Source organism: Marmota monax, unplaced genomic scaffold, assembly GCF_021218885.2.
Source record: "Marmota monax isolate L192 unplaced genomic scaffold, Marmota_monax_Labrador192_F-V1.1 WCK01_AAM20220418_F8-fsc00027, whole genome shotgun sequence".
Classification (NCBI taxonomy): Eukaryota; Metazoa; Chordata; class Mammalia; order Rodentia; family Sciuridae; genus Marmota; species Marmota monax.
In genome coordinates this window covers 6,744,272-6,769,237 of record NW_026694617.1, presented here as the reverse complement: position 1 = coordinate 6,769,237, position 24,966 = coordinate 6,744,272, and the positions used below count along the sequence as shown (strand labels likewise).

The following is a 24,966-nucleotide window of genomic DNA, read 5'->3' as shown; positions in this document are numbered from 1 at the left end:
TTACAATTCTTCCCACTTGTAATGTTTTAAATTCTGAATTACAAATGACTTCAAGGGGCTGTGAAATTCTGATTCAATCATTGTTGATTACTTTGGAATTAAAATATACCCTTGCATTTCACTGTCAGTAACTTTCATAGAGCTGCTAGTCTATATAAGGTCTGATAGATAAATTATGGCTATAATTATCATTGCAATAAAACTGCCAGAAAACTAGCTCAAACACAGTTAAAACACTTACTATATTTATCCTGTATAAGAATAGCATCTTTCTCTTGCAATGACTTAGAGAAATACATATACAAAGATAGCTTAACTTTATAAAATAGGAACAGTTATTTTTGTTTGTCAATTGTGTGAAGAATCTTTGGTAAATACTATATCAAGCTTTCCTTTATAAAGAGTATTATATACTCTTTAATATTCCCAAGTAATCAATAAAGCATTTAAATATTGCTGTCTAAACTACTCAAAATTATACAAAGAATTATTTAAAAAACAAAGATTCTCCCAACCACATTTTGGCCATATTGCAATATTATACACAATTTAATAAAATTTTTTTTTGATCTAAGGACTTGTGTTTGAGCACTGTACATTATATGCACCATTACTGAGGCTCACTACTGAAGGGGAATTCAGAATTTTTGATGTCCAATGTGAATAATGATATGTACCTATCAAATTTAGAAAATGAAAATTTCCAACTCGAATGACCCAAAGACAGGCTATTATAGTCACTCCCAACACGGTCAAACATGCCTGACCAAGAACGTGTTATTTCTTAACCATGGGCAATCATCCACAGCATACGAGAAAGCATTCATTCAATCCAATGAGTTAGAACATTTTCTGACAGGAAGAAAAAGTGACTAGGTAGACACCTGCATTGTGCTCACTTCAATAGCCACTGAAATACCATTACTGTATAGATGATGTGGCCAGATAACATTATGAATTACTCGCCAATTCCTCATACCTCACAGGCTCTCAGCTTGACTATTCTACCTCCGTTGCCTTTGGAAGGAGAAGCCTGCTCAGAGCCAGAACAGAGAACATCAATTTCTCCAAGTTTCAAAAACTGACATTTTGGGGTCATAGGAATATTGACTTTTAAGCTTGAAATGCCAAAGCCCAAGCTGGGCACAGGCCTGTAGTCATAGGTCCTTAGGGAGCTGAGGCAGGAGGATGGCTTAAGACCAAGTATTTGGGGCCAGTCTGAACAACAGTGAGATACTGTCTCTTAAGAAAAGAAAGAAAAATAGAATTTAAAAAAAGAAAGAAAGAAAAGAAAACCATAGCCTGAGACAGTCAAAGCATAGTGTCTATGTGAAAAAAAAAAATTATCATAAACAAATTTCTGATGCCTGAGAAGCAACTACTCTCTTCACCCTACAATCTATACCCAAAAGTAAGGGGAACATGAAGATTTAGACACCAAATCCTCTGCAAAGGAGTCTGATCTTGTGACTAAACCCTGGTTCTATCCTAAGTTGATTTAGGGCACTTTAGATCACAGGAAGCCTGTGTCTCAATTCTAAGGCAAAGTCCAGGAAAGAGGTATGTTGCAGAGAAGCTTCTAGTGCCCCACATGACATAAGGACAGCAGAGTGAACATGGTTGAATTGTCATTTCCAGGCACAGACCATTTGAGGCAGTTTTAGATTTCCCTATGTTTCCATAGTGGAATTGGTAGGTGGAAAACAAATTAAAGCTTTTGACCTCTCCAGGGTATGGAAGAAGCTGAGAAAAAGCACAGCAAAAGGGAGCTTATGGTGGAGGCAAGAACAAAAACTCAGTCTACTTGGACCACACACCTTTAGGTCAGATAGAAACATCAGTGAATCAGAGACAGCAAGGCTGGGCAAGGGACAATGTAGGGCCAGATGCTCCCCCTCCTTCCTGGTACCTCTGTTAGTTTGTAAACTCTACTCAGAACCTGGCAAAATCTCTGAATTAACTGATATTGTTTCTTTCACTCAGTGAAATATGTGTTCAGATAGTAAATGAGTTCAAATACAGCAGAGTTGAAGTCTTATTTCTCGTACGTGTGATTTTATAGCCAAAGATTCATGGCTACAATCAGAAAGGGATCCTGGCTTTGGGGATCCTAAAGTTTAGGTAATTTAGGGAAGAATTCAAAATATGCACATAACATTAAGTTTAGGGCTTTCAAAGGGGTTCATGCAAGTAAGAGGACCTGTAGTTTATGTCTCCTAGATTTGGTGGTAAACCATTCAACCTATTACAGTAATTTCCTTCAAATCATTGCTTGTTGTATGCAACAATTGAATATTCACAGCATTCCTCTCCATCTACTGCTTAGCATCAGGCACTCAGTTCATAAATCTCTATTTAAAATGACAGAATTCATTATTTCACTCCCATGCAGAAGGCTGCATCTGCGCAGTGGGAATGGCATGCTGTGAGGACGTCAGTGTGTAGCCCAGGCTGGGATTTCACCTCTCAGCTTCTCAGCTTGAAACTGTACATTGTTAGAAGTTACAACATCCCAAACTATTTTTAGTCCAGCCTATTGTTTGCTTTCATTGAGCTCTTTCACTTCACTTGGCCCTTTTGTAGAAATATCTTCTATACATTTTTGCATAAAACATAAAAATCCCGTCATTGTCCAGTCCCCTAAATAGTGTGAGATGTAAACACAGAGTGGACAATCATCAGTGACAGTAGACTCACTCCTTAACCTTAGGTAGCTGCTTCCTGTGCACAGAAAAGATTTGCCAGGGGAGAAATATGGGGGCCTTCTTGATAGGAAAGTTTCATTGCAGCTCCCACCAGGTAGACAGTAGCTTTTTTCTTAGACTTTGAGAAGTAAAAGATAAAGCCAAATCAAGAGTCAGGTACTGAAACACTAAACCTATTCTTCATTAGTGGAGAGGAAAATTTGACATAACTAGTGCAGATACTATACAATTCTATAAAATTGGAATATTGCCAAAATTAGATGAGTTTGTTGCTTAAGAAGCACAGTTTAAATTCTTGGGTTCATTATTTAATTTTATTAGTATCTAAAAATTCCCCTGAACATCTTGAGAAGGAATTAATTCTTAAAACTGAATACCATTATCTTTATAAGAATGTTTAAAATTGCTAATGTAAGCATGAGTAGAACAAAGTCTTTTGAGAAGATGATGGTCTTAACAAAAACAACACCATAGCCTAATCATTCTCAGCTTTACTTTATGAGGGATGCATTTAAGTCAAGAAGCAAATGATTCCTGATTTTCCTGCTCATTCTTTGATGACAAAGATGGAAGAGTTATCTTCAAAGCCATTTTTGGAATCTAGACTCCTCTCCCTCACATAAATATCTGCTCTATTTTCTTACATTCTTTGGTTGTTTAGACTCCAGGATATCAAATTAATGCAACAACACCTAAACATGCCATAATACCGCCAAAGCCATACGATGATAGCATCACTTCTTATGCTTAAGATCTAGCTGGCAACACTGGAAAGGATTTCATAAATAGTTATAGGAGGATTGTGAGAAAGAGATGTGAAGTGATCAGCTGGGAAACTGTCACAATGTGAAAAATGTCACACATTTCACAGGAGACATTCTAAAACTATAAAGTACTTAAAAGAAGAGATTAAAATGCTTTTAATCATAGATCCTTTTAGGTAGGCCCAAACTAAATGCTTTTCAATATTCACTAACACAGATCTGAGCCCCAAGGCTGTATAGAGCCAACAGCATCATCTTTAGGTCATGCATATAGATTTAAGAGATGATGGTTATCAGAAAAACAGACTTTCTAAAGGTGTGGTAGCACACGCCTCTAATCCCAGCAGCTTGGGAGGCTGAAGTAGAAGGATTGCAAGTTGAAAGCTAGCCTCAGCAAAAGTGAGGTACTAAGCAACTGAGTGAGACCCTGTCTCTACATAAAACACAAAATAGGGCTGAGGATGTGGCTCAGTGGTTGAGTGTCCCTGAGTTCAATCCCTGGTGCTAAAAAAAAAAAAAAAAAAAAAAAGAAAGAAAAGAAAAAGAAAAAGAAAGAAAGAAAAGAAAAGAGACTTTCTGCCCAAAATATATTCTTGAAACTCGAGGCTATCTTTCTGCTTCTATTAATTATGTTCCTATAACACATAAAAAGTCAGCCAAGTATCAATTTTGTGTTAATTAGCAGCATAAATGAGTTTCTTTACGACATGACAAATTTGTACCCTTTAGTAAACTTTTATAGCTTGCTTTCAACAGAAATAGTTTATGTACTCTAACTTGTGGTAAATTACATGGCAAGACAGTGTCAGAAGCAGTGGATATCATGATCTTCACATAAGGGAGAAAATCTGCTGCAACTACAGACAAAATTCATATCCCAAGCAAACATGAACCTTTCAAATATGTCATTGCCCACTTTTAATAAACATGGTACACCAAAGCCATACAATGATAGCATCACTTCTCATGCTTCAGATCTAGCTGGTAAAACTTGAAAGAGATTTCATAACTAGTTACTGTGCCAACAAGCAAAGGAAGACTCTTAAATTTACCCTTCTTTGTGACATGTCTGACATACTCATGGAATCTTCTGTTCATATTGAAGCTTGTTTGCACTCTACCATGTTTTATTATTTTTAAAAGCACATGATAAGCCATCAACAATTGCTTGTTGAATACAGCTAGAGTCTACATAGTTTCTACCAAAAAAATTTTCAAAATAAATATCAAGAAGAGGAGTCTAAAATAACATATCAAATATCTTCTCAGGGTTTTATTATTTTAATAAGATATTTCTCTGAGGATCTTAATTTTGAAATATTGGGGCTTCCCAATATTTGTATTGTCATTAAACATTATGCTTTGCATGTCATGTGTGTGTGTATAATTGATTGACATAGGAAAAAAAACAATTTGTTGGTGATCCATCAATTCAAAAATTAATTATAGGGACTAGGGTTGTGGCTCAGCCGTGGATTGCTCACCTAGTATGTGTGGGGCACTGGGTTCAATACTACATAAAAATAAATAAAATAGAGGTATTGTGTCCATCTACAACAAAAAATATTTAAAAATTAATTATATGACATAGATCAGAGATTAGTAGAACTATGGCCTGCAGGCCCCATTTGGGCACACCAATGTTTATATACTATCTCTGGCTGCTTTGTCCTCAAAGGCTGAACTGAATAGTTGCCATAAGACCATCTAGACTGCAAATCTGACAGTATTTCCCATCTTATCCTTTACTGGAAAAGTTTGCTGACTCACCTGCCATTGCTCACAGAAAATCAGAGGTAAGAAGACTCTTAGAAAGCATCTAATCAAGTGATTCAGAAGCCTGGATCTCCACAGAATCACCTACTGTATTTTTAAAAATATGGTCAACAGGATCAATCATCCTGCCCACCACCAAAAGGAAAGATTTCATTGGTCTTAGTGAAACCTGAATAATCTTTGTTTTCATAAAGGTTTTTCATCTGCTATCAGGTTGAGAACCTGTGATTTAATCTATTCCTTCATTGTTCAAACAAGAAAATATAAATACAGGAGGTTAAAGTGACAGGCACCAAGTGCGCTGAATGTTCTGAACTCTCCAAACTTTTTTTTTTTTACACAGCAATCCCTTAGGGTTCTCATGTCTCAAATTAGTTCTCATGTCCTGCATTAGTTCTCTTGTACTAATTCAAGACATCTAGAACATTACCAAATTTTATTTCTCTTTTTGGATTCTAGAAACACACTGTGTCAGAGTCCTTTGATCAGCTCTAAATGTAAAGGTCAAAAAAAATTATCGACTTTGGCATTCAGGGGGCAGGTATGTGACTTCTACAAAGGTCTGGAATAATGCCTTCATGCTAATCAAGAGTTGAAATCTTTCATAAGAATAGGGTTCAGAAGAGAGACAATGCTAGAGATGGAAGGAACCTTAGAAAATTCCTAACCAAACTGCTTCAATTAGTAAATGAGAAAAAAAAAAAAAAACCCTAGATGGTAGGGGCTATGACTTGCCTAATGCCACACAACATTCAGATGGCCAGAGTGGAATGCAGGACTCTTCCCAACACAGCCACTCCATGGGATGGAAGGACAACGAACAGTTGGATGGAAAGAAGTCTTGAGATCGAGGCCATGAGAGGAAAACATACCAGAAAGACTTGTGAGAACAGAAATCAAAGGCATGATCAATAACCCATTAAAAGAAAGAAAAAAAATGAGAAATGAATTTTCTCCTCAGATTCTTACAACAGAAACCGCTTTTATTACAAGGACATTAGGCATCAGTAGCTGTGATGAAGAAAAGCCAGATTCCCCTTTTCTCCTCCCACCAGGTTTCACGCTGGTCATTGTACAATCAGTCACTTGATCTTTACTGGAACCCAAAACAAACACAGGCAGTGAAAGGACAAAGGAGAAACAGAGAGAGTTTCTATTGACAGAAAACTCTTCTCGGATTGCGTCAATCATGTAAGAACCTTCTGGAGCCTCATTAACGGGAATCTAAATGTGAGCCCTGCAGGTTCACTGTCCTCCGGCTCACTCTGGCGGCTTCCTTCCTCTTGTCTTTATTAGAGACAGACAGGCAGCTACTGGAAACAGGGATGGTTATCTGCTGCTTCCCTTGGAAAACTGAGGAAGCAAGATTGTATTCGCCTCCTGAGAATATTTTAACTATATTCACCCTGTGGTAGACAGTATTAAAAAGACATGAGTTGTCAACTGCCTCATTCAAATGAGGTTACTATGAGTGCAAGCAATTTCTCAGTTACCAGATGGCTTGACACGGCTGAGTTTGAAACATTACCTTTGGTATATTTTTCTGGCTTTTATTTATTTATTTAACCTCCCTGGCAAATTAGGAGGTAGAGTGGAAGCTGTGTGTCATTTTAGTGGTCCCTTACGACCCTGTTTGTGTTTAGGGCATGGTAACTCATGTCCTAAAATGTCAAGTTTACTGGAAGACATCCTTATGGGTGTGATTAATGAACACATGGAGGTAAGAGGTAGCTGGATACATGTTCAGAGAGCAGGAGAGGCCATTACTAAAGATATGAATTTATGATTCATCAAGAGATGGTTTGTGAAGCATGAGGTTAGATAATAACAGATAGAGGAAATATAAATAGGAGAGCTGCAACATAGCTTTTGGTTAAAAATCTGCAAGAGAGAAATGGCCCCCCAAAGGACTACAGAGGAATAAGGAGGTATCAGGGAAACAAAGTGGGAGGGGCAACCGGTTTTGCCCACAGCAAATACTGCTCAATAATTGCAGGAGGCAGGGACTCTGGCATTGGCAAGATGTTGGTTGTGAGTCAGGTGAGTGATGGGAATACAATAAAGCAGGCTGTAGGAAGAATGGGAGGAGAAAACAGAGAAAGGCAATCTCTCAAGAAGTTTTGCTGAAAATAGGTCAAAGAAATGATATGGAAGCTGGAGATTAAGGGTGAGTATTTTTCTGCTAGTGCAAAAGACCCCACAAAGCAGGAAATTGTATATTATATGCCTGTGTATAGGAGCAGGGACACAGAAGAGAAGGCTGGGAATTGAGTAGAGGTGCAGTAGGCTGGTGCCACTAGTGGAGAGAGGTGAGTGGATGTGCTCAGATTACACCTATTTATTTCTACAAGGTATGCAGCGAAGTCATGGATAAAAGCACAGGAGATAGAATTATTGGAGAATCTGAGAGGAGACAAGAAGGTGGGAAAGAGCTACCTTTGGGAATACAACAAAGAATTTATTAGTAAAACATTATAAAAATGTTGTTGTGTAGTTTTGAGTGCTGGTATTTGAGATGTGTGATCATAAATACAAAGTCATTCAAGTTATTGTCATCATCTAGATACTAGTTGAAAGCTAAAGAAAGTTAGGCACCTGGGTATAAGCAGCAGGTGGGAAGTAGAAGAAAAACAACACTGCCATTTTCATGACTTCAGGTCCTGTCAGTGTTTCATTTTCTGTCCGTGTTTAAATGAGGCCAGATGGGTAAGGGTGAGTGAAATATTCTTTTTTCTTGTTCTTATTTCTACAAGGTATGTAGCAAGAACCCAAGGATTCTTTTTCCTGACAGCCCTGCACTTGAAAACTAAAAGTATGTATTAAAAAAAAAAATCCCATTTACTCCAACTTAGATTCAACTCTAAATTCAGTGAATAACTTAGTAAAGTAAAATGACAACACATGGAGTTTTCACTTCGGAAGTCCAAGGACATTTGGTGTTAGCATCACACAAACGTGAAATCTTAGGACATAGCTCAATCTATCTCTTCTCCTCCCTCACAGAATATGCAAGATGAAAATAAAAAGGTGACTCTATAATTTTAGTAACTGTGTGGGTGACAGCAGTATAATGTGAATTGATAACTAGATAAATGCTCACAGATGCCTGGGAAAGACTTGTGCTATTTGGCAGGCACATGAAAACTCACATATTCACTTTGATATACAAAAGAACATGACTTTCTAAAAGTGAAATCAAATGCAAATATTGATACGGTTCACAGGCTATATCATAACATAATACAATCTTGCAAAGCCCTTTTATGCCATGAGATGAAAGACACAATGTCAAAACACAGGTTACAAATCCCAGGATGCTTATGTGTAAAACCAATACCTTCAAGCAACTCCCATGAGATTGGACCTGCAGAATAAAAACGCACAGAACAAAAGTTTGACATCATCATGTAGAACTTCTTATACAAAGCAAGAAAATTAGTAAGGCAAAAGAAAGGAATTTTTCTGTACAAGGTAAAGAGATGTTTTTAAATAAAGAAACAGGTAAAGTGCAGAAGAATTGTAAAAGGTAAAGTCAACGTTGTAGGAGCTGAACAAAGAATTTTTGTATTTGTAAATATTGGTATTGAATAAATACAAACACAATATATTTAATATTCTTCTGCTACTTTACAACAGAAACCCTTTTACATACCTTTATGAGACCCAACTCCTAAAGCATAATGAAATAGAAGTAAGTGAGAAGAATGGAGACACTAAGAAAATGGACAGAATTTGTGACCATTATGTTCAGCAAAATATGTCAAACTCAGAGTTTCAAGGGTCCTATTTTTTCTCTCATATGCAAAACCTAGAGGGGAAAAAGGAAAAGAAAGGTAGGAGCAGATCTCCTAAAATCAAAGGGAGATCAAAACAGGAAGAGAACAAAGGGTGGAAGGTGGGGAGGTACTGGAGAGTGATATTGGTAAGTACTGGGGAGTGATATTGGTCAAATTATATTGTTATATTGTGTGCATATAAGAATGTGTAATAACAAATCCCATCATTATGTACAACTATAATGCATCAATAAAAAATATGGAAAAAAAAGAATGGAGATACTAAAAGATCTAATCAAGTTTAAAAAAAGTAAAAGAAACAAACTCTATGCTAAAGGTATATTACATTTTAATGAATTATTAAGATACTTCAATAAAATACAGACATAAGGGCAAAAAAAGGTATTGAAAGGTTTTTCCCCCTAGAGATATTTACATAATTATTTTTGTTCCAAATGATTATACTGATTTTAATTGTTCAAATGTGTGTGGTTTGAGAACATGTGACTTGTCTAACAGAAAAGGGAAAGGAATTTACACAAAAAGTGAAATAATATTGTTGTGGACTCGTTTTTTTACTTTGGTTTTTAGATCTCCCATCAAAGTAATAATGGATGAATAATTTTCAATATAGTATTCCAAAAAAGCCTAAAGAAAAGTCAATCATGAAGTACCCAGGACAGCTATATATTCTGACTAAAAATTATATATTTGATCATTAAATAAAAATGGGGAAAAAAAATCTCCCTCTCTACTCACTCCAGCTGCCCAGGGAATTTGTGTTCCTGACATATTGCTAGTACATAAGCAACTACAGGCTCTGTATTCTATGGAACAAGAGACAAGAAAAACAATAAAACCAAAATATGGTCTGTAGCACACTAATAATGAATATAAATCTGTGACAAAATTGATCAAACAAAAAGTGAGGAGACAGTGATAAACACTTAAGGACTAATAAAGCTTCACTAAGACTGGAAACTTTCTAAAAATCAGAACATTAGGGCTCGGATTGTGGCTCAGTGGTAGAGTACTTGCCTCACATATGTGAAGCACTGGGTTCAATTCTTGGCACTGCATACAAATAAATGAATAAAATTAAGGTCCATCAACCATTAAAAAAAATAAAAGTTTTTAAAAAAATCAGAACATTATGAACAAATGTTATACTATTGAATTTGAAAACCTAAGATATGGGAAGAACTTCTTAAATAAGACACTAAAAGCACAATCCACAAAGGAAAAGATTAATAAGTTTATCTTCAATAAACTTAAAAAAGCTTCTTTTCATCAAAAGCCATACCACTGACTGAAGGACTATGTTTAAAATGCACAAACTGACAACTGATCCAGGATTCATAAACTCCTACTGACCCAATTAAGGAAAAAACAAGCCAGTCTAGTACAGAACTGAGCAATGGATAAACAAGCAATTAACAGAAGAGGAGCCCAAATGGATTTTAACACGAAATATGTAGGCTGCTCTGTCTTCTTTATAATCACATCCACTTAATGGCCAAAATTTAAAATTCTGACGTAACAAAAGTGTTGCTAAAGACAAAGGGCTAGGAGAATTCCTGCAGCCTCTTTATGGGATTGTACATTGGTGGAACAGATTTAAGGACAATTTAGCATCATAAAGTTGAGCATGGGTGAATTCTGTCACCCAGCAATTCCACACCTAAGTTTGTGTCCTAGAAAAACCTTGGGACAGGAAACATGTGCAAGATCTGATCTTCATAGTGACTGTCTATGTGGAGAAAAGATGAGATATGAGCTCATTGAGAGATACTAAACAGTCTTTAGTTTATTTGTAGGAACTCATTTCTTAAGCTATCTCATGGTATATAGTTATTCCTTATGTTCTTACCTATGAATTTTTTCATAAAGTAAAAAAATAATAACTTACCAAGCTATCCACATCAATGCTAGAGTTTACAGCCCACTGCAATGTGTTCATAATATTCATGGCTAAAGTTAGAATAATACCAACAGATCCTTCTCCTTCACCTATATGTGGAAAAAAACATATTTAAAAAACATGTCATTTGTCTCTTCTGTGAACCACTTTGTGCAGACCTCTCTTATGGCACAAATCACATTAAATTCACATTTCAATTTTATGCTGATTTTAACCATCTTTGTTTCCTCTTAATCCACCACCACATATGCCAGTAGCAAAAATGCCCCCAGATAGTAAACTTTCAATGAATGTTTTAAATCCAAGATGACTGAATAAAAGGAAAAAAAATGCCATTTTTATTAAAAAAGCTTCAGGTAGTGACAGAGTTGTTGGTCTTGGGTACATAGCATATTTTCTTTCCTCTACTGTTGCTCTGAATATAACATTAATGACAAATATTAGAATGGAACATGGAAAAGAAAGTCCTGGGTCCTGATGGGCTCCTATAGGAAGAATGAAAGAAAGGAAGGAAGGAAGGAAGGAAGGAAGGAAAGAAAGAAAGAAAGGAAAGAAAGAAAGAAAGAAAGAAAGAAAGAAGAAAAAACAAACTCAAAAGCTAAGGAGGTATACAAGTGAATAGCACCTGCACAATGTTTAGGTGTGCTTTATATATTTGCAAGGATGAATTTCCCTGCTGCTCAAAGGCAGTTAGAAAGAAAATGGACCTAGCATTTGACCAGGCAGTCAGAAACAAATGGGTCTGTCATTTGGAAAGAAAGAAGCTGCCCATTACATTTTTAAAAAGAAAAGAAAAGAAGAAATAAGAAACTAGCTCACTAGAAAGAAGAATGCTTAAGTGTTTAATTAGAGCAAATAATTTTGCAGGACTAGAAAGTACAACTAATTAAAATTTATAAGTATTCAGTATTTTGGCTATAAAAATTTTGAGATGTTCTTAAATTATTATAAATTTAGGTTATCAAGTCCTAATCAATTTTAGTTCTTGAATGCATGATAACATTGTTGTAAAGTTCAAAAATTGGGAGAAATAATTCATCCTAGTTTTTTATATTTATTTTTTAGTTGTAGTTGGACACAATACCTTTATTTTATCTATTTATTTTTATGTGGTGCTGAGGATTGAACCCAGGGCCTTGCACATGCTAGGCAAGCGCTCTACTGCCGAGCCACAACACCAGCTCTCATCCTATTATTAATTGAAAAAATTTTTCACAATTCCTACCTTCCTACAGAAGGTATTCCATAGACAGCAAAATTCTGCTGTTGTACTAAGTAACTCACTTTAAATACTTAAGATCCATCCAAGTCTCCAATATATTACTTGTTTTGGAGGCTAAGAATAAGATAAAATTTTAATAACATCAAGTAAAATAGCAGTTATAGAGTATTCTCTGTGGACTAGGCACTATACTGATGTTTTACATAAATTACCATCTTTAATACTCATCACAAATCTAGGGAGAGGTACTATTACTGTGTCTTCTTACACATGAGGAAAATGAGAAGCTTAGTGAAGTTAATTTATGTATGAAAGTTAATGTAGCTGAAGACCAGTTGAGCCCAGATTGATAATACCTGGGTGGCCAGTGTCCACTGTGGTTGGGCATGTGATTGGACTGGGAGGTTCTATATTATGCTGATTGTTAAATGCTTTGACTACTTCCCTGCTAACCCAGAATTCAATCAAACTTTACACCATCATAATATAGCACATGATATATTTGGGTTGACTTATTGTTAACAAATCCTCATTTATGTAATTATTCAGTCATTTTGATCCTATTTGATCTTTAAGTTATTAAATAAAAAATTTAAATATTCTGACTCTACAAGAAACTTTACTTTTAAAAATTATTGCCAAAAATTAGTGTGCTATGGGAGATTTATTATTTGCCTGCCCATTTATCTTCTTTTCATGGAGTCACTTCCCACTGTCCAGCTGAGAGAAAAACAAATGTGGAAAAGCAACTAGCCTCATTACAGTGTGGATTGCAGGTGGACCCTGATAAAAAAAACAAAAAACAAAAACAACAACAACAAAAAAAACTGTTTTCTGTTCCCTCCGGGGACTTTTTAATTAGATGGGCGAATGCTGCTGTTAATTCAAGAAGGAAAAAGCCACATAAAGTACACGTGCCCTAACTCTGGCACACCAAGAAAACCAGTCTTCAAAGAGAAAGGAATGACAGTTCTGGAATGGAATGGACAGAAGCCAGCAACTGGATTCAAAAGATGGCAAGGTCTCTGGTGTCTGTTCTGGCCCCTCCCAGGTACAATAGTGTTGCTTGCCCTTTGGATCCATAAGACTCCTGTAATTGTCCATTTGGGATTGAGCAGGATTCTGGTTTTACAACCAAACAATCCTGGATATTTGGCATTGAGTGGCATTTTCTCTCAATCTTTGTCTATTGTTATATACATAATACAGATAGATGATATATAGCTCAGAAATTAAACTTCTCAAAACCTCATTTATCTATATAGATTTGTATTTTACTTATTATGAAAAACTTAATGATTTTCTTCCAAAGATCCTAGAATTCAGAATCTTAGCATTTGAAAACTATAGCACTTTTATCTAAAGTATTTCCCTTCTCTGGTAATGTCTCCTCATGTGAAATTAACATTAGATAAAGAATGTCATAAACCAGTGGTTAAAAGAACAAAACTTATCAGGATGGGAGAAAGGCAAGAGAGGGAGGGAGAGAGGGAGAGGTAAAACAAGAGAGAGGTGGGGGGGAATGCTTCTTTCCCCCTGATTCCAAGAGCTGTTTAAAAAAGAAATCTATTGATTTTGAAGCCAGGACCCTTTACCAATATCAATATAAGAAGAGTAACTTTTTTCTACCAATCACAAATTTGCTGCTAACTGACGCTCTCTGTGTCTCAGTTTTTTTCTAAAGTGTGAAAGTAGAGATAACACCATATATAGCTCCAATGCAAAGAAATGATTTGCTCAAAAATAAAACAATATAAATTTAAAAAATCATTTGCTCAAGAGTAAACCATCAAATTTCTAATTAATAAACTGAAAAACAAGAACCTTTTAAAGACATCTACACTCTTTAACCTATAAAGAATGTAGCTTTTTATTCATTGACAACATTTTTACTTAAATGGCAGAAAAAACAAAAGAGGGAAAGGATTAGCGGGGAGGGAGGGGAAATGGGAAAGAGAGATACTAGGGTCGGAATTAGAACAAGATATATTCTATGCTTTCATAATTATGTCAAAATGGATTCTACTGTCATATATAACTAAAAATAACCAATAAAATGTGTAGTTAAATAGTTAATGAGTTCATAATACCTGTTGTTAAAATGGAAATGAAGGTAACAGCAATGAAGAAGATGACAAAAATAATTTCTATTCTCATTTGAAACCAGCGCAGCGTTGATAAATACAAGAACCAGTTGGCAGTATGTAAATTCAGAGCTTTGTGGAACAGAGTTTCAAAGTAAGGCTGCCGTCCAAAGGCACGAAGCGTCCATAGTCCTTTTAGACTTGTAACAAGATGAGTGAAGATTGGACTCCTGCCTGTGAAGTATTCCCATTGAAAACAATGCAAATCATGTAAACACAGAGTGCAATTTCAGGCTACCACGTTCTTAAAAAATGACTTAGAATACAGCATGCCATAAATGTCACAGGTCAGAGAGATCTTTCACTCGGGTACCACACTTTGAATAGTAGGATTGTTCATTTTTGATGAACTACCCTTTCCTTTTTCGTTGGCTACCATGGATGGCAACATACTGTAAAATCATGACCATTATTTACTCACATTTCTTGGCTACCTTTGGGCATTGTTCCTGAGAAAATGTTTTGTTTCGTTTCTTTAAAAACAATCCTTTCAAGTCTCAGTTAAGTTTATGTGACTTGATTTAGCTCAAAAATCCTGAAGCAGAAACACATTGGAAGTTTATCTCCTGAAAATGCACCCACAGGCAGGCTGTTACATAAAAAGGTGCTTCAAAAAGATCAAGGAGAGGCTGGGGACACACAAAAAGGCAGCCCTGGGACATAAAGGAATGGTCTGAGGATGATAAGACAAAGGGAAAAATTCTGTCTGGTGTTATTTAGGAACCCAGAGAAATTTCAGTAGTAGCAATACATTTTCTCTAGGTTCTATGAAAGTCTGTAGTAACCTTTTTGAAGTTTTTAAAATTTAAATGATATAAATAAATTATGAATGACTGTCTTAGGCACCAACTCTGGCCAGACTATACGCTTGTTTCAAAACCAAAATAAAGTCATGAGTTGGCAAAAATAATTTATGTGTGATGTAGTTTTCTTCTACAAATATATATTTCAAAAAAAATCATTGTTATATGATGTAAGAGTTTAAGAGCAGGGTTCTTTTTTTTTTCTTTCTGCAAAGTAGATTAACAATGGAGAATTCCCAAATGTTCTTTTGGTTTTTCTCTCAAGGCGAGCACTGTCATACCTTCAGACTCCAGTTGTTTGAGTTGTTGTGAGGTGCGGAGGAAATATGCCCTCAACAAAATAAAAGCCGCTATCACTGGCACTGTTGCTAGGAAGATGTAGGGTTGTAAAACAGAGACCACGGCCACAGCTCCAATCACAATTAATAACAACTGTAGGATCAAAGAAGACACTCCATGAGCAAACATTTCCATGTTGTAAAGTGAACAACACATGCCAGAGATTTCTTCTTTTTTTCTTCTTTACTTTTTTCTTTTTTTTCTCTTGTATGTATGTATGTATGTATGTATGTATTGGTTCTGGGGATTGATTGAACCCAGGGGTGCTTTACCTCTGAGCTATATCCCCATCCCTTTTTATTTTGAGACAAGGTCTCACTAAGTCTCCAAGGCTGGCCTCAAACTTGTTATCCTCTTGCCTCAGCCTTCCAAGTCACTGGAATTACAGGCATGTGCCACCACACCCAGCTCAGTGACTTATATTTGACCTGCACTCTTCCTACTCTTCTTAATAAGGGGCAGGTGTGTCCCTATTGTAGGGAAGACAGCTGTCTCAAAGTATACTTTTTTCCTCTATGTTCTATGAAAAAATATTTAAAATGTTTAGGGTTCTGGCAGTAACCTTTTTGAAGCTTTAGAAACATGGTGTTCTATGATCTCTTGGATACACTCATTTCCCAGACACATTGAAATAGAGTACAATAAGCAAATTTTAAATGAATATATTTTTCAGCTTGGTCTTTTAACCTGTTCTGAAATAATTTTAGTATAAATGTACATTTTAAAATTTTATTTTTATTTATTTATTCATTTATTTATTTAGGTACCAGGGATTGAACCCAGGGGCACTTAACCACTAAGCCACATCCCCAGCCCTTTTTATGTTTTATTTCTTTTATTTTGAGATAGGGTCTTGTTACGTTTCTTAGGGCCTCACTAAGTTGTGGAGGCTGTCTTTGAAATGGCAGTCCTCCTGCCTCAGCCTCCTGAGTTTCTGGGATTATAAGCATGTACCATCATGCCTGGTTTGTTGAGATAATTTTGGAAAATTAAGAACTTGTCTTGAAATCTTTTCAGTGAGAAATATCTGTCCTAAATATAGGTTAAGTCATCTAACTTCTCTGAGCCTAGTTTTCTCCTGTTTAATATTGAAAGACATTATATTTTAAATTTCACTCTTCTCCCCAACTTTCCTCTTCCCATTCTTGAAATAATTGGAGACACTCTAACAGCTTAATAAAAGATTTTGAGAAATGGCTAATTTAATGTGAAATGAGATCATTTTTTTTCTATATCAGGTATTGCCAAATGAATTCTGCACTTCACTTGAGCCCGTCCAACAGAGACATCGCTTCCTATTACCCAAAACTTGAACACTGTTGGTAATCTCAGAAACAGATATGCCAGATTGCTTTCTTCAGGATAAAGACTTAAATTCTACAGTTCTATAGGACATCAAATATATTTTTAAAAATATAAAAAGTCTGCTAATATTTACTACACAATAACCATTTGAATACAGTATCTGTCTGCAATAAGAATTAAAAACAAACCCATTATAACATTCACATAATAATCAAAAGGCCAGTTTTCCAAGTTTCCATGGTAACATGTATTTTCCAACTAGTTCAGAGGAATGTATAGTAGTATAAATGGGGCAAGGATGGGGAGTAGAATAAGTCTTTGAATGGGTTGCTATTTCCATTATAAACTTCAAATGATCATATTTCAAGGACATTAAATCTCCAATCATCAACAGCAGAAATGCCAGCCACCTATTCATTCAACAAGTTCTTGAATAAATTTTTACTGTTATTGACCTAGGTATATTATGACTTAATGAAGTAAATCTTAAAGAGAATCTTCCATATTCTCTTCCTGGCCTACAGATGCCACCAGAACAATGGGAAAGCTCCAAATACCCCCAATTACTATGTGGCAAGACAGTTCATCAATGGAAAATCATTTCATTAATGACAAATCACAGTTTTTCAAACCTGGGTCAACTATTTCTAAAAAATAGGAGCTCTTGAAAAAAAAGAAAGACTAAGTTCCAAGTATGGTTAAGGCAGGAATATGGTTTAATTTAAATGGATCATCACATTAAATATCAGCATGCCTAAAATCAATTGCTGTTGCATTGGTGATATCAGGAATGGTCAGCTACTCCATCAGGATCAGGGTCTCTTATTTGCTATTGGCAGTTGTAAATTGCACTGTGTTAATTTTGACTTATGCCATTCTTACAATACAATGCCAATTTGGTGAGGTTTTCCTTAAACATTGGGTGGGAAAGTGATTCTGCTGGTATAAGAAACACACTAGTCTTGTCTTCTATTGAAAGCATTATTTCATTTTTAATGAAAGCTAAGATGGCAGAGACCCTTAGGAACACAATTGTAACTATCTTAACATAGAACAGGTGGTGCTATAGTTTGGATCTTAAATGTTTCCAAAGGCCTCAGTGTTAAAGGCTCTGTCCCCAGCTTGGGACTATTGGGAGGTGTCAGCAATTTTAAAGATGGGACCTAGTAGAGATCTTTGTGTCACCAGGAGTTGTAGCCTTGAAGGGGATAGTGGAACCCCAAACCCTTTCTCTCTTTTTAGTTCCTGGTCATGAGGTAAGAGATTTTGTTCCATCACACTGTGCTGTCTCACAGGCCTAAAAGCGACTGAGCCAACTGATCATGGACTGCAACCTCTAAAACTGTGAGCCAAAATAAATCTTCCTCCTTCATAAATTGATGTGTCTTAGTCATTTGTTACAGTAATAGGAAGTTGTCTAAGATAGGTGGGATTGGGTAGCTATTACACTGTGCTAGAGAAGAATTGAGAAGGTGGCTACATTTGGAATTGAGTAATTCACACAATTATCAGATTTCTAGCAACTGTAATTACCCAGAGTACAGTCCAAACCAAAAATTAATGAAAAATAAGTCTCAGTCTTGAAAAAAGTAACTTCTTTTTCTCCATAAAAGGCCATCTTTAGAAACTGAGGTCAGAGCCTAATAATTTAGCCCTGTGTGCAAAATTAAAGACACTGACTGGTTTAATATATTTGATACTCTAGTTAGAGAAAAACTATTAAATTCCATCCTAGTTTTTAATTCATAATCAATTAAATAAAAATCATTCTAGGCCATGTATATTAACAAGAGGGCACCAATCAATTAAATAAAAACACAAATAAATGGAGGGATTTTAGGACAAGATAAAATGTGAGCACACATTTCTAAAGCCCACTCATCTTTACCAAAATCCTAAATGTCCCCAGCAAACAAACAAAATAAGAAAATAGAATATGAAAACCTAAGAGGTTTTCCTGCTCCTAAGAAGTGGTAGCACATTTCCATTCAGCTCAAAGCATCCTGAACCAGGTTTAATGACATATACCTGTAACCCCAGCTGCTCAGGCTGAGGCAGGAGGATCAAAAGTTCAAGGCCAGCCTCAGCAACTTAGGGAGACTCTGTCGCAAAATAAAAAGGACTGGGGATGAAGCTCAGTGGTAAAGTGACTCAGGTTCAATCCTTAGCACCAAAATTTTAAAAAATTTAAAAATTAAAAACAAAACAAAACAAAACAAACAAACAACAGAAAACATTCCTGACACTGAAGGCCACAAAGAGTTTCTTAAAATAGGAACAGAGGATAATAATGTTCATTTTGGAATCAGTTAAACGAACAAACAAACATTAAAAGCCTATTTAAACCCATGCAATGAACACCTGATTTGGCATCTAATTCATATATTATGAGGAATCCTTGAAAATGTCTAAGCACAGATTAATGGGGATCAATAAAATGAATAGAGGGATGGGCAAAGATGTGAAAGACTGGTTGCAGAGATCAGAACAGCAGGACACAGTGCATAGACTTATACTAGATAAGAAAGAAGAAATCAAGAGTTCTTAAAGTTTTGAGGCTGAAAACAGAATTTTAAATTGTATTTAAATGAGTATTTTAAAATACTCATGCTTCTATTCCACAAATAAATTATTTCTCAGATATAGAGGTAAGTAGGATGCTAGGATATAGTTTTTTCTTTGTTTGCCTTCAAGAAGAAATTTTTTATGGATGGTCCAATTCCAGCAAGCCAGTCTGAGCCATATAGCTTTAGAACTGAAAGGGACCATCATCAGGTTTAATTTAAGGTGACAAAACTTAGACCCTTCAAGATTCAGTGCCTTGGGCTGGGGTTGTGGGTCAGTGGTAGAGCACTTGCCTAGCATGTGTGAGGCACTGGGTTCGATCCTCAGCACCACATATAAATAAAGGTCCAGTGACAACCAAAAAAAATTAATAAATAAATAAAAAGATTCAGTGCCTGTTCAAGGTAAAACACTGATAATGATAGATCTTCCATTTTCATAATACAGCATTCTAATCCAGAAAGCAGCTTTGTCAGAACATCAACAAAAGTTAAGAAACAGAGTGACGAGACATTAAGGGATTTCTTTTTGAGAAAGATAATTAATAGCTATGCCTTATTTTGTGCACCAGATCTATTCCTAAAATATTGTGAACAGAATGATTTTTATTTAAACATAATGAAATATAAACCAGAGACACACTCAACATAAGGGAACCCCTATGATAAATTATTTAACAAAATAAAAATTAAATTTTTACTGCATTTAGATTGTTATATATTATCTTTCCATAATTTCCATAATGGACATCTTCCATTATAAATAAAATTGGTAAATTACAATAAAAGAGCTCCACCTAACTAGCGACCATTATGTTAACCGAAATAAGTCAAACTCAGAAGGTCAAGAGTCATATTTCTCCTCATATGCAGGAGCTAGCAAGGAAAAAGGAGAAGAAAAGGAGAGGGAATCTCATGAAAATCAAAGGGAGAACAGTAGAGGAAAGGAACCAAGGAGTGAGGGGGAAGGTGGAGGGAGTTCTTGGGAGTGACACTGAACAAATTAAATTGTTATATTATCTGTAACATGAATATGTAGTAACAAATCCCATGATATTGTATAACTATGATGCACCTATAGAAAATGTGGGGGAACAAAAGAGCTCTGCCTAACCACTTGTGAAGGAATAGCAAACGAAGCTCAACAGCATTAGAATTTGAGCAGAAATTATTCAAACTGACATAAAAGAAAGGAGTTGAGATCCATCACATATGTCAAATGTTAATTTATAAAATAAATATTTAAAAATTAGCTCTCCCAGAGGATTTTTTTGGTGAGCCTCAAACTGATTTAGAAGATGCCCAGTAAGCCACAGAAGTAGAAAAATAACTATCAAGAAGGTACCATGCACCATTCATGAACACATTCGCAATCAGGCGAAGATATTCATTCCAATCTGTACCTCATTTAATAAGATTATATTTGGCACCAGTGATTTGCACTTCTAGAATGAGGAACAAATGTCCAGCATTTTAAAGAAAGACACAGGAACATTCCTTTGAATGCCCGAATTCAAAAATGGATTAAAACATTCCAGCAGGTGCTGTTGAGTTATATCTCTAAACATAGCAACTGAAGGAAATCCAAAATGCAAAAGGTCACTTGGAACAGTAAAAGTATTTGATTAGCAATCATTGCAGATGAGGCATACTGACAGGATGACTTTTCTGCATCTGCCGATGTTGTTTATGTATACACACATGCATGGTAATCTTTTTTTTTTTTTAAGTTCTTTTAATGCAGCAGTACTGTACTGGGGACAGAGAATAGAGCAAGGACAGAGAACAATTCATCCCCAGATGGGCAGCATTCTGTTCCAACTGCTTCCCTAAGCAAATGCCATTGAGGCCCATGGCATTTGGTCTCCAGAGCTTCAACTAAACCAGATAGAAAGCCCAGAAAGCTATGTTCAATCCTGGTCCAAAAGCCAAGAGTATCAGCTCATAACACTCCTTAGTTCTGTCACTTTAGAGTCCTAATGTATCTGTAAGGCCACTCTTATCTCCATGTCTTCTTTCCTTCTTCAACTCTCACCACCCCATCAGACTCTCACCCCAGGGAGTCAGCCTCAGCCCAGCCACCCTGCAGGCCCATTCACATCTGTCACTCCAGGAGAGCCTTTGGGTAGCATGACTTTTTCTTTTTCCTCTCATCTGTTCAGAAATTTACTATACTTCTGCCTCTTCACTTGGGGAAACTGATTAGCTAATCTGTGCCAAAGTGTTCATGTGGAGACTGCTAATCCAACTTCATTTCAACATGGACCATTTGGAGGTAGGTGGGCTTCAACAAAAAGTGATGCCAAAATAAAAAAAATATCATGTTTTGTGGCCAGCAATGGGGTGGGGTAATTGTTTGTTAGTTATTACAGCTAGGGGTTGTCTTGGGTTTGGGGCAGGTAAATAGGTTTGACTTGTTACTGCATTTATTAATGTTATGCCTATTTTGAAGAATTTTGATGTTCAAAAAATTTATACAATAAGCAGGACTTCAACTGTCAATCAAATGAAAACTGAGCTAAAACTTATTTATTTCTTTTTGTAATTATTGAAAAAGCAATATGACACACGCAAAGATAATAGTTAATTAACAGTGAATTTTTACAAACCTGGATGAAGTCAAATATGGTAAGAGGCAGAAGATCATCCAAAATTGCTATATCTTTGGAGAATCTATTAAGAATCCCACCTATAATATGAAAGAAGCATATATCTCAAAAATCAAGTAATTTTAAAAGACATATCAATATATTCAATACTAAACTTAGATCATAGCAGAAACATTCAGGTATCATATGAGAATTGGCATGTATTAAAAATAAGGACTTTCAAATTTTAGTCTTGTTCAATTTCTAAGTAACTTTGTGTTCAAGTTGTTGTCCCCTACTTTCCAAGGTTTTTCTGGTGTGGGGAGGGTACCATGGATTAACCTTAAAAGCCACATTACCGTCCCTTCTTTATTTTTTATCTGAAGCAGGAACTAGCTAAATTGCTTAAGACCTCACTAAATTTCTGAGGCTGTCTTTGAACTTGCAATCCTCCTATCTCAGCCTCCTGAGCCACTGGGATTACAGGCATGTACCACCATGCCTGGCCTATGTTTCAACTGTTATAAAACACAGCTTCCTATGGGATGCAGATAAAAAACAAATGTCTTTAATAGTTATTTAAATAGCTATTTAAATATTTATTTAAATACAATCTTATTTGTGCAATCTTGAGTTTAAAGATCATTCACTGGATATGCTATCACCATTTCCTTTATGTCTGTATTCCATAACATAGACCTCTCCCTCTCTTCTAACTTCTCCAGGCTACCTTTCTGACACATCTCTGCTGAATCCATGATAGTTCTCTCTCTCTCTTCGTACCCACTCTGTGGCTCTCCTTTGCCATGTTCTCTTTCTATGCTCTTCACTGGCAATCTAAGTTTTAGCCTGTCTTCTGAATTCCAGACTCACATGATTAAGTCGGATCAGTTGGGTTTTTTTGATCAAAAAAGTTACATATGGAGTGTCTACCATGTGTCAGGCATAAAGCCAAAAACTGAGATAATAGAGGTGAATAAGCCAAGCTCCCTGCCCTTGAGGAATTCATTGTCTAGAGAGGAGTTAAACAAACAATTAGATAAAATGTAACATAATACTGTACAAACAAAGTAATTCTGAACTTTATCATTCATCCACTATTAACTGCAGGATAAAGTCCAAAATTCTTAGTTTAATATTTAATGCTTTTCATAATTTGGCCTTAAGTGACCTAGCAAGCACCAGCTTCCTCTACCCAAATATCCTATTTCAGCCAAGCTGGTCTATTCTTGATAAACACATTCTACACTTTCCTACCACTCTTCTTTTCCCCATTTGGTTCCTTCTGCCTGGAAACCCTTTCCCCTCATCTCTGCTTGTCAAAATCTGCTTCCTACATGAACTCCCCTCCTGCAAGAAAGCCTCGGTGTGTGCTCCAGCTGCAGGTAAACTCTTCACCCTTGTCTGCACCTCTGTGTCACAGGACTCCATGCATGTTGTATATCACAGTTGCTTGTGCACATCTGTCTTATCTCTTTTTTTTAGGTTGTCACTACTAGAGGTCAATGGGATCATACCACATTCATTTTGTATCATCACAGCCCAAGCCAAAAAGCCTTAAATGTAGGAATTTCTCAACAAATAGCTATTGATTAATATGTTCTTTTGCATAATTCATTAAACATGTTCATATATCTTTCCATAAACGTACAAAAAGTTGAAAAAAAAAGAGTCCATGGGATTTATAATCACTGTCTAGAAAATGAAAGTTTGTTTTTGTTAAAAAGAAATATCCTGGTGCTTACTATACTTCAGATGGTAATATTCTGTCAAAATACACATTCACATTTTCATTCATTTGATGTACTTTGCTGAGCATCTATTATTTGTCTGTGTAGGCTTAAGGTCATTCAAAAGTGACATGAAAATCAGACAAGGAGTCATAGAAAATCAAGGTCAATGTGCAATTGCAGAAGGGCACATCTGGGAGAAATTATAAGTCCCTTTACACTGGTTGTTGCCAAGTATTGCAGAGAATAACTAGGTGAAAGAATGGGAGCTATTGGCCCGTGAATCAGCAAGAGAGAAGGATTTTAAAAGAAAGCATAATCCTTGCATACAAATACAGGAGGTGGCAGAGGAGGGGCAGGAACAGGGCATAGAGATATTAAGGTCAACTTACTATTTCAGTTCTCAAGAGCATAAATAAGAAGGAATACAAACAACACAGTAATGTTTAGGAATCATCCTGTATGATGCAAGTTGGGAAAGTAAGGCAAATGAGAAAAAAAAAAGAGTGGATCATTTAAATATGAAACCAAGAAGGCGCAGAACCAACCACAAGTTGTGTGTAAAGGAAAGAGGAAATCAGAAAAGTGAAGAGGGAGAATGGGAAGTGTAGCCCCCAAGAGAACAACACTACAAAAGAAAACTGTGATGGGAAACTAACATTGATTTCATCTTGGCTTGTTAATAGGCAAGAAACTTGTCCTGTTTCACTCTCACAAGACCCTCTGAGATATTTTTTCTTTATCCTGCCCTACAGGTAAGGAAGCCAATGCTTAAGAGTAACTTCCTCATGATCACTTTTATGGGGCCAAACCAGGCCTCAAACAATCCTCGTATTCTTTCCATTGTATTTTATAGCCCATTTCTGATTCTGGCAGAAATTCAGGCAAATCCCCTACATTCTCTGGGTCTCAGATTTCCATAAGAAATGAACTCACTGGATCAAGTGAACTGAGCATCCCATTAGGTCTAAAATTCAGAATGCTAAAACATAGGATGCCAATGAGTATATCCAAAGGAGGCAAACCTTTAAGTGACCCATAGCCTTCAAAATAAACATAAAGATCTTCCTATGTACCAACACTGAAATTTTGTTACCCACAAAAAATAAGTCTTTCTTGTCTTGATACAAATCACTCTGTAAGTCTTAATCTTGAAACATATTCCTCATTTCATAGTCAAGTATTTCTGTGTCCTCCTCTTGCTTGTCCTCCTCTAAGGATGATGGCTTATTCATCTATGTACCATCCACTCTCTGGCTTAGTGCCACACACAGTGAACTTGACAGATGGCTGTAAGAATACAACTTATTAAATCATTAAGTCTTTAAG

The 24,966-nt window shown here is 36.0% G+C and overlaps 1 protein-coding gene across 2 annotated transcripts in view; it reads right to left on the bottom strand.

Annotated features, from left to right (window-relative positions):
- Cftr (CF transmembrane conductance regulator) overlaps window positions 1–24,966 on the bottom strand; it is a 174,083-nt gene that overhangs the window by 36,879 nt on the left and 112,238 nt on the right. For both annotated transcript variants that reach the window (XM_046422533.2, XM_046422531.2), the window contains exons 18-21: window positions 21,929–22,008; window positions 15,393–15,543; window positions 14,255–14,482; window positions 10,931–11,031 (exon numbers count right to left, since the gene is read on the bottom strand). In XM_046422533.2, coding sequence (XP_046278489.1) covers window positions 10,931–11,031; window positions 14,255–14,482; window positions 15,393–15,543; window positions 21,929–22,008 — 560 coding nt within the window. The remainder of the gene's footprint in view (window positions 1–10,930; window positions 11,032–14,254; window positions 14,483–15,392; window positions 15,544–21,928; window positions 22,009–24,966) is intronic.